The sequence below is a fragment of the Malaya genurostris genome, chromosome 2 (genome assembly GCF_030247185.1).
Source record: "Malaya genurostris strain Urasoe2022 chromosome 2, Malgen_1.1, whole genome shotgun sequence".
NCBI classification, from domain to species: Eukaryota; Metazoa; Arthropoda; class Insecta; order Diptera; family Culicidae; genus Malaya; species Malaya genurostris.
In genome coordinates, this window is record NC_080571.1 from 120,695,746 (window position 1) to 120,705,753 (window position 10,008).

General features: G+C 39.2%; 2 protein-coding genes across 2 annotated transcripts; one reads left to right on the forward strand and one right to left on the reverse strand.

The window, feature by feature from the left end:
* Positions 1-398: 398 nt before the first annotated feature.
* LOC131431995 (3-oxoacyl-[acyl-carrier-protein] synthase, mitochondrial) lies at positions 399-1,929 on the forward strand. The gene has a single exon (XM_058598004.1). The coding sequence runs from the start codon at positions 516-518 to the stop codon at positions 1,878-1,880; it is 1,365 nt and encodes a 454-aa protein (XP_058453987.1). The 5' UTR covers positions 399-515; the 3' UTR covers positions 1,881-1,929.
* Positions 1,930-2,064: 135 nt separating this feature from the next.
* On the reverse strand, positions 2,065-3,472 carry LOC131430413 (U11/U12 small nuclear ribonucleoprotein 48 kDa protein-like). Its single transcript, XM_058595399.1, has 5 exons — positions 3,006-3,472; positions 2,839-2,941; positions 2,715-2,777; positions 2,529-2,658; positions 2,065-2,475 (listed from the first exon to the last, which is right to left on the reverse strand). Exons 1-5 carry the CDS (start codon positions 3,114-3,116, stop codon positions 2,124-2,126), a joined length of 759 nt encoding a protein of 252 aa, XP_058451382.1. The 5' UTR covers positions 3,117-3,472; the 3' UTR covers positions 2,065-2,123.
* Positions 3,473-10,008: the final 6,536 nt, after the last annotated feature.

Consider the following 10,008-nt stretch of genomic DNA (forward strand, 5'->3'; position numbering starts at 1 on the left):
TGTATTCTTGTTACATTAGTTAGGAACACGTGTCTGCGAGATTTGGGCAGCACACGCATCAAAGCAAACAGAGTTAGGTATTTAATAAGTATCACTTTTATATTGTATTTATCATAAATGCTTTACATTAAAGTATTTTTCTGATCTTATATCTTTGCTGGTCTAGTTCAGGCTATTCAAACATTCAAACAACCATTCCTGGTTGTGCAGTAAATGTAAACTGTGTTTATATTTCATTAATTCACAGTTGATCGAAAGACTGGATTTTGCAATGGATAATAAAATAATAATATTATCATAACAAATTTACTTTGAATAAAAAAATAAAGTTTATAAAGGATTTTCTGCCCGAATAAATGGTTTTAGCAGATTGGTCCATTTCAAATGTTACGCTTGTAATAACATCGCAAGAGTGTTTATTATCAGTAATACAAATGCTTTTCAAAATAGCAATATATTCGAATTTCATTGTTTATCAACTTTTGGAATTTTGCATTGAATTCTCATGATAGAAAATGTTACCTTCGTGTCCACGTTGTATTGAAACAATCCGTTCATTTTTAGTTCATCGTCAGAAGTTTTGCTCCAGCGCCAGTTTACGATCCGAAACTCGTCGGGTTGTCATTACCGGTCTCGGAGTTGTTTCGCCGGTTGGTTGTTCGGTGTCGAAAGCGTGGAATAATGTTCTGTCGGGTGTGACCGCGGTGGGTAAGCTGACCGATGCCGCGTATGAAAAACTGCCTTGTCGCGTTGCCGCTCAAATCGACAGCAATGAGTTGAACGTCGAGACACATTTCAGTAAAAGTGAACTGAAAACGATGGCTCGCGCAACAGCGTTTACTTTGATTGCAGCGAAAGAAGCACTACAAGAAGCAAAGTGGTCTTCTACATTGGAAAACATTGATGCTGGTCAACGAACGGGAGTTGCGATTGGTATGGGAATGATAGATTTAATGGATGTGTGTGACACCAATGAGGCACTGAAGAAAGGCTATAACCGAGTGAGTCCGTTTTTTGTTCCAAGAATTTTGCCCAATATGCCAGCGGGACAGTTAAGTATCAGATATGGCTTTCGAGGTCCGAATCATTCCGTTTCAACAGCATGTGCAACGGGTGCTCATTCCGTCGGAGATGCATTTCGATTTATCAAGTACGGTGATGCAGATGTAATGGTCTGCGGCGGTGCGGAAGCATCAATAAGTCCTTTGGGGATAGCAGGTTTTTGTAGACTGCGAGCCTTGAGCACTTCTTTCAATGATAATCCTCAAAAAGCTTCCCGACCATTTGATACGAGCCGGGACGGATTCGTGATGGGCGAAGGATCAGCTATACTGATCTTGGAAGAATTGAACCATGCTAAGGCGAGGCAAGCGAAAATATTAGGAGAAATATTAGGATATGGTCTTTCTGGAGATGCTTCACATTTGACAGCTCCGCGGGAAGATGGGACTGGTGCAATTTTAGCTATGGAACGAGCATTAAAAAATGCAAATGTTTGCCCTGAAGATATTGGCTACATCAATGCTCATGCAACGTCCACGCCAATAGGCGATGTAATCGAGGTTCGAGCAATTAAAAAATTGTTCTCTGATAATTGGCAAAACATAGCTGTATCGTCTACCAAAGGCGCACATGGCCATCTTCTCGGTGCTGCTGGGAATCTAGAAATACTATTCACAGTCATGGCTTGCCTAAAGGGCATAGTGCCACCAACTATAAACTTAGAAAACGTGAGTGACGATATGGAAGGAATGAATTTCGTTCCCAACAAAGCTCAAGATTGGCCTTCTAGCAATGGTAAACGAAGAATTGCGTTAAAGAACTCTTTTGGATTTGGTGGTACAAACGCGTGTATTTGTTTAGGGGAATATCAAGAGTGAGTTCTATTTAATGATTAGTTGACAAAAAATTGTTTTATTTGAATCAGAAGGTATGATTTATACTTCAGTAGTAAATATCACTTACCTTGTAGAGTTTTGAAAGATAAGTTTTTTTTTACTATATGGAAACATTTCATACCAACTAGTGAAAAAAGCCAGGTAAGTGAATTCACAAAAAATAATTAAATATTCATACAATCTTTCCTTTTCAACAAATTATGTATTTACATCAAACTAAGTCTGCTAACGCCGCTTGCTTTTTGCTTCAAATGATCCCCGAGTAAAACTTAGCTTTCCTCTGTTATTGGGTGATTTGCTCCTAGATCGTCTTCTCTTGCATTGTTGCCGTTGACTGCTTGTTTCTCCTGCTCTAATATCACTGCATTGGCTCGCACCTACATTGTCTACGGTCGATTGACCAAGGTACTCTACCAGTGCTTCAGTCTGTAACTGGATAAGATTTCTGACTTCTTCTTGATATGTTAAAGGATTTTTGGCGACTCTATATTTTTGATTTCTGCGACGAACATCTCGCCGATAGGCTGCGATATCAGTTAACGATGTCATTTTTTCATCTTTATCTTTTTTCCTAAAGCTGAAAAGCGATACCGTTATAAATAATGAATGGTTGATATTCATCCTACTTACTTGATCTCGATTTCAGGCAATGGGTCTATTTTTGGGGTACTTTGAATTGCCTCTTGGTAAATGGCAAGTCTTTCGTCTGTAGTGAAGTTTGTCAGCAATTCTTTGTGACTTGATGGTACTGGCCGGGATTCTATAGAAAGAACAGATATTTGTACCGACAAGTGAGCTAGCAATCTAATATTTTACCTTGAAGTACTCTGTCCTTGTTACTACTAACGTTCCTCAGTATTCTAGCTAATTCGCATTCATCTGCAAATCAATTACAAAAAATTATTATAAATAAATCAGAGGAAGACCAATTTCATGTTACCATATTTGATGGAATATTTATATCCAGGAGAATGGAAAGTTGCAGAAAACGATTCGTTGCCTTCATTAGTAATAGAGCTAGAAACATTTCTATTTTGTGGTTTCTAAAAGAAATTTAAATTACTTTTTGATACGACAATTCAAAACAGGTTTGTGTGATTTACCTACCATTAAATCATTCATATTCAATCCATAATTGTCTAACAATTTATTAACCAATGCTTCATTTCTGGTAATAAACCCATCTAATTTCTCTAGAGTTGCTTTACGAAAATCCATTATTTAAAGTTAATTACTTTTCAATGTTAAAACAAAGGGTGGATTTATACTACTTTGGTTACTATTTACACTGCAATTGGCAATGGATTTCTTCCGCTTCTTCGCAAAACGTAAACATTGAGAATAGGGATGTCGTAATATCGATCGATTAATCGAGTAATATTTAATCGATTAGTTTGCAACTAATGTTGTTTTCGTTTGATGCCACTAACCCAGTTTCCACTCTGTGTGATTTCTGAATTCCTGAAATCTTCAATAGTCCAATCCACGTGCGAATGTGTTGGTGTGGCTATTCTCAGCAGTTGAAAGGTTAATGCTAGTGTGAGTATTAGGTTTTTTATCGTGACGACACAAATGAACAAGTATTCATCCTTGACAGTTCAGCGGTACTGTTTACAAACAGGCTTAAACAAAGATCGAAGAGCACATCGAAAAAAAATCATCTTTACACTTTGCAACTAGTCACTTTTATATAATAAATATAAAAAACGAACCGTATTCAATCGTGAACAAATGTTTTAAAACTTTATTTAGGCGATACGGACCGTAAATGGTCTGATCCAATTTGTCAATAAACAAACAAAAGAAATTTCTGTTTACAAACAGTACAGCTGAACTGTCAAAATGTGTTCATCCGATTGAGGTTAGCAGTGACGGTAAAAAACCTAATGTCGAAATAACTCAGTGAATTTTGTCGAGACGCATCGTGCCAATTATCAGACCCTGTCAGCTTCGAGCGAAGTCAATCTTCAGTTCAGCAACGCCATCGCACGGCATCACATTCAACATATCATGTCAATTGTATAGGTGCGCAACCCTGCTATTTTGGCGCGCACGAATTTGACATTTTTCTCCCCTACTTCTATGTATAAGATTCGATGCGGGCTCGCCTGGGGGCGACATGCTCGCAAAAAAGGATGTTGCCAATGATTTGTTCGGGAAATGTGAGAGCTGGATATCTTGTTAATATGATGTCTTTGCAATTATTGAAGACATATATGCACTCAAAATAATAATCATGTTATAGTTACGTGAAAAGTTATGTGAATATTTTCCACCCTACTTTTCACGTAGGTTTTAATGGACTGGCATTTAAAAACTGCTTAATGCATAATCCAGTAAAAGCTACGTGTTTCATAAGTAAAATATAATGTACTGCTCATATCACATTTACCTATCAGTTCATAATCAAATTTATATACTGGTTGAAGTCAAAAGGGAGATTTCAGATTTTTATATAAATCTAGGAAATGAAAAATGCCATGAAAAATAAAACATTTATTTCAGAAAATTAGCATAGAATTTTAACGGGTGAAAATAAAAAGCAACTAATAACGTCGTGGGATCTCGAATCGACAAACCTCCAGAAATCATTTTGTTGTCACTGCCATCCAACCGAAGCTGAAGTCGAGATCCGAGAACTTCCACAACACTACCGATGCAGGTTGAGGTCGAATTACATGGTTCCAGTGTCTCTAGTTTTATACCGAATTTGAACTCGTTTTACGGTGGACCAACGGCCTGTTTGAAGCATTCGGTAGGATCGGACACATTTCCGGACTCGCACTGGCACTCGGTCCAGTCGAACACATGGAAACTTTCATACTGGAATGGTCCGGTCGATGTAGTAAAAAAATGTAATTAAATAACATTTCTCGCAAATATTTACACTACTTACACTTCGAGGGCCACTGTTCGCCATTTTCTAAGTCGATTTTTTCACACTGAAAATTCACGTAGATTGTTTGACGCTAGGTCAATTCACGTAAACCTTATGTGATGACTCTATTCATTTTAGGGGATGTTCGTGTAACATTCAATTTCGTCACGTAAAACATTCAATTCGACATTTGAATTTTCAAGTGAATCGAACGTGAATTTTTATTTGAGTGTGTAATAAAAAGCACTGCAATGCCAAGAGAACAGTTGAGAAAGACATAACATCGTTCATGAAACTCTATATCACGTAATGGAACTGTCTTCTACTTGGTTCATTAGTTCATAGCCTACGAAATTCTATATGCATTTTTCGCAGTGTATGATTATGAGTCAAAAATGTTTTACCTCAGTGTAAAATTGAACCAACAACAAACTTTGATTTTGGCTCGCACACATTCCAATTTCGTATATGAATTGCGGCCCTTACATGATCATTAAAAGTGTCATTACTAAGTAATGACATTTCTGCTCAAACGCTCGTCATTACTGCATTACTGTACATCATTACTTTTTAGCATTACACGTTCATTATTAATGATGAGAATTTGTAACTACTCCAGCAATAGCAATAGCAATATTTTTATTTTTGTTTAGCTGAAAATAAATTTGATTTGCCATTGAATCGTTAAGGTTAATGAAATATTAACAATTTAAATCTACACTTTGTCATTTTTTTGCGTATAGTTCTAAAGATGTTCAGCACTTCCACAAAAAAAATTAGAAGAAGAAATAATGTTGGTAATGATGGAAAATCCGGAATTCCATCATTACTCGTGTCATTACTGAACTCGTAGACCTTACACGATCATTAAAAGTGCCATTACTTTTTAGTAATGACACTTTTAATGATCGTGAAAGGGCCGCTAATAGGTCTGCTCAATATAACCGGTCCAAAACGAAAACCTTCTTGTCTCGACTATGTCCAATAATAATAATGAGTCAGATGTCAAACGTAGCAAAAATACGGAGTACTCCGACAAATTTTCGAGGACACATTTTACCATATGCGGTACAAACAGCCATCTGAGACCGGTATGTGAGCACCAGCCATTTGAAAGTATACCGATTACGTTGAGCCCCTCGCGTTTCGAGCCCCAAACACTGCGATGTTTTGATACTCATCGCGATTCTCAAATTGTGAAAATTACCTGCACTTGATGTCCCAAAACACTGTCTGCTGTATTTTAGGTAAACCGACAAGTTATTGTGAGAGAGTTGACCCAAAATTCACTAACAAATGCCTTACTGTTTGTTTGTTTACGTTGCAATCAGCTGATTTTGAAGTTCCGATTTTGATCTCATCAAGATGGCGTCGTGACAGGAGGCCGGGTACAAAGTAAAAGATACACTGTCACTGTGACAATGAACTTTGGAAAAATAACCAGATAACTGGCAACACTTGAAATTGAAGATAATGCACGTTTACATTTCTGCTGGCTGCCAGCATGCTGGTGTAAGTGTATTGCCCTCTTAGGAAAAAAACGTTCAACGGTGGTCCTTCGTTGGTCTAATACTTCGGATCATTGGACCACAGTTGAACGTTTTTTCCTAAGAGGGCAGTACACTGACACCAGCATGCTGGCAGCCAGCAGAAGTGTAAACGGGGCATAATGGCATAAATTAAGTAAACATAGATTTCTCACTGTACGGTGACACTAACAGCACCTCTAGTGAGAAACGGGTGCACTTTTTCCATTAGCTACTGTGGTTGTGTTAAATGTGCAGGCAACTTTATGCATGCATTTTAGCAGCATTTACGCACCCATTCTACACCAGACGGCGCTTTTGGTGTCACGGGTTTCTCAACTACAGTACTATTACACTGGGGAATCTAGGTTTATTTTATTTAAGATAATGGTTACCGTGGGTACTGTTTATTATTCAAATAAATATTTTGAATGTAGGTACCCAGTGAAATTTGTAGACCCGCATAAGTCCGATCATCGGTCCGATTATCGGACCGATTGAGCACGATATAGGGCCGATCGTAGCGCTTCGATCGGCCCGTCATCGGACAATTCTGCACCATTTGCATCAACCGCGCTGACCTAAAAAAGCTTTATGTTTACATTATGTATCGCTATAGGAACAGAGCGAAGGAACATCAAACAAGGCATTTTCGAGCCGACGTCTACCCGATAGGGTTTGAAATACAATATTTTGTTTTGATCATAGAGGCTTTAACCTTTAGGTCATTCGCCTCTTAGGGCCAGAAAAACTCTGGCCCTATGTTCGGAGTTGGAAATCCAACCCCGACATATCCCATCCCCTGAGTATCAGACATCCGCTCTCTGTTTTGGTATTTCTTCACTCTTTTGTTCTACCGATACACTATGTAAGCTCGAAACGCAATCAAAAGCTTTCTTGCACGATGCGTCCGATGTTCGGATTCACTGGGTATATTCTGGTTAGATTTGTGTTTTGTTTGATATCCCTGTAAACTTGAGCGAGGCATTGGGATACTTTCCCGAATACGAAGAAAATATTCCGAGCTGTTCATGTATGAGCAGAAGTACACAAATCACTCACAATTAACAACCTTTACGTACAATGGGATGCTTCAGATATCGAATAAACAGATGGAAAAAAATCGACAAGAGTTGAGCTCAATGAAGGAGACGAATTATATTCTATCAAAACAACTTAAAGAAGCCAACAAAATATCTGAGGTCGTCGCACACCGAATAGCGTAGAATCAATGACAGTGTTAATAGAGTACGAAAGTGAGGACGAAAATAATACGGATCATGTCCATAGTTTCGTTCGAAATCGTATCCAGCTTCTGTGTGATGCTGGGGCTGTAAGAAACTCGTCGAGTTTTGCAGCAAAACTGCGCAGAAAGCAGCTTAAATTTAAAAAAAATAGACAAGCAGAACGAACAGGTTGAGGAAAATAAAATCGAACATGCTTTCCTCTTGTTGTACCAGTCGGATTAGCTTCAAGAACCATTTTCACTGGGCTGTCGTCCGACATCCTTATGACATGACCAGTCCATCGTAGACGTCCGATTTTAGCTGTCCGTACGATGAATGGTTCTCCTAGCAGCTGTTGCAATTCGTGATTCATACGCCGTCTCCACGTTCCGTCTTCTATCTGCACTCCGCCATAGATGGTCCTCAGTACCTTTCTTTCTTTGGTCCTCTGCCAGCATAGTCCAGGTCTCGTGACCATAGAGAACAACCAGTCTAATCAGCGTTTTGTAGATGGTCAATTTCATGCGGTGGTGTACTTTTCTCGATCGAATGGTTTTTCTGTGTCCGAAGTACGCACGATTCCCTGCCAAAATACGTCTCTGAAATTCTCTGCTGGTGTCATTTTTGGCGGTCACCAGTGAGCCCAAATACACGAACTCGTCAACCATATCGTCATCGTCACAGTCTATCAATATTCGTGGTGGAAGGCTAGTGTTTCTTCTCTAGAGCCTTTTCATCTCATGTATTTTGTTTTTGACGCATTTATGGCCAATCCGATACGCCTAGCTTCAGCTTTCAGTCCTATGTAGGTTTCCGTCATCTTCTCAACGCAAAAAGTTGTACGGACTTTCGGAAGCTCGTGCCGCTCGTGTCGATCCTCGCTCTTCGAATCACACCTTCCAAGGCAATATTGACCAAGATACAAGAGAGTCCATCACCTTGCCGTAGCCCTCTCCGAGATTCGAAGGGACTCGAGAGCGTCCCAGATACTCAGACGTAGCACATCACTCTATCCATCGTTGCTTTGACCAATCGCGTCAGTTCATCTGCAAAACTGTATTCGTGCATTATCTGCTATAGCTGTTTTCGATCGATTGTGTCATATGCCGCTTTGAAGTCAATGAATAGGTAATGCGTGGGTACGTTGTATTCACGACACTTCTGGAGTATTTGTCTTATCGCGAATATGTGATCCGTAGTGGCGCGGGCTCCAGTAAATCCCGCTTGGTACGGCCCTACGAATTCCTACGAATTCCTTGGCTATTGGTGATAGACGACGACAAAGGATGCTGAGCGTGCACCCAGATTGATTCCTGTGCCGTTCTTTGTATCTTGTGCTTCGCCATTCAGCTGCTCGTCATAGTACTGTCTCCACCTGTCCAAAACCTCACGTTCGTTCGTAAGAAGGTTACCACTGGTATCTCCGCACATTTCGCCCTGTGGCGTGTAGCGGTTTACCTTCTCATAGAACTTCCGTGTGTCATTTGCGCGGTACAGCTGTTCCATCGCTTCGCGATCTTGGTCTTCCTGGTGGGGCTTCTTCCTCCGGAAAACAAATGTAAGTGTTTATTATGATAACACCGTGAGAAAGTGGGTTGCACTAAATTAGAAATCATGTAAAGTACATGGCACGTGTGTGTGTGCGTGGGGGGGAGTGCTGGGATAGGTGTATTGGGGAAGGCATAAAACTTTGAAAGAAAAGTGCATCATCCACAATAGTGACACTGTAAATCAAACAGAGAACATTGATGATGTTGAAGGGAGTAATTGGTTCAAAACAATCATATTCTAGCTATAAATCTTCATGAATCAAGTTTACAAATCTTCTAACAGTTTTTTTTTAACATGCTCCATTTCTGTGCGTGTTAGTCATGGCGAGCAGTCGAGTCGCCTTCAACCAGCAGCAGTAAAAACAGATCTGCGTGGTGTAAAGCCTTAAACGCTAAAGTCGTACTATTTTCCGCATTTCGGACGTCGTGGCGAGCAGTCGCCTGCAACCAACAGCAAAATGGAACTGTATTTTGGATCAAATTCTAGAACTGAATTCAGTACCTGAATTCTGGTCCATTCTGAACTTGATTTTAGGTTTAGAATTTAGTTTCAGAATTTAGATCCAGATTAACAGGTTCAGGAACTGAATCCCAATTTTTTATTCTGGAACTTACTAGATTTTGGAACTGATTTTTTTTGTAGATTAAATTTATTAAAATTTTGCGTGACGTAATTTGTGAATGATGCCAAATCGTTTTTTTTTAGGACTGTCAAAATATTCTCTGAGGATTATGCGGAGTTTATCTCTGCTATCTGAATCTACAAAATAATTATTAGGAATATGTTAGTCGTTAATAAGACATTTTTAGTATAGATGTGCCGTTGCAATTCTGGAAGCGAAGTAATGAAAGTTGCACAATTCGCACAATCTACTTATACGGACGATTACCTATATTCGGAAGTGTGAAATAAGCATGGGAGTTTTATAC

Coding starts and splice junctions, on each gene's coding strand:
- LOC131431995 (XM_058598004.1), top strand. CDS start 516: ATGTTACCTTCGTGTCCACGTTGTATTGAAACAATCCGTTCATTTTTA.
- LOC131430413 (XM_058595399.1), bottom strand. CDS start 3,116: ATGGATTTTCGTAAAGCAACTCTAGAGAAATTAGATGGGTTTATTACC. Junction 2,659..2,714: donor CAAGGACAGAGTACTTCAAG/GTAAAATATTAG, acceptor TTCTTTCTATAG/AATCCCGGCCAGTACCATCA. Junction 2,476..2,528: donor TTGCCTGAAATCGAGATCAA/GTAAGTAGGATG, acceptor ATCGCTTTTCAG/CTTTAGGAAAAAAGATAAAG.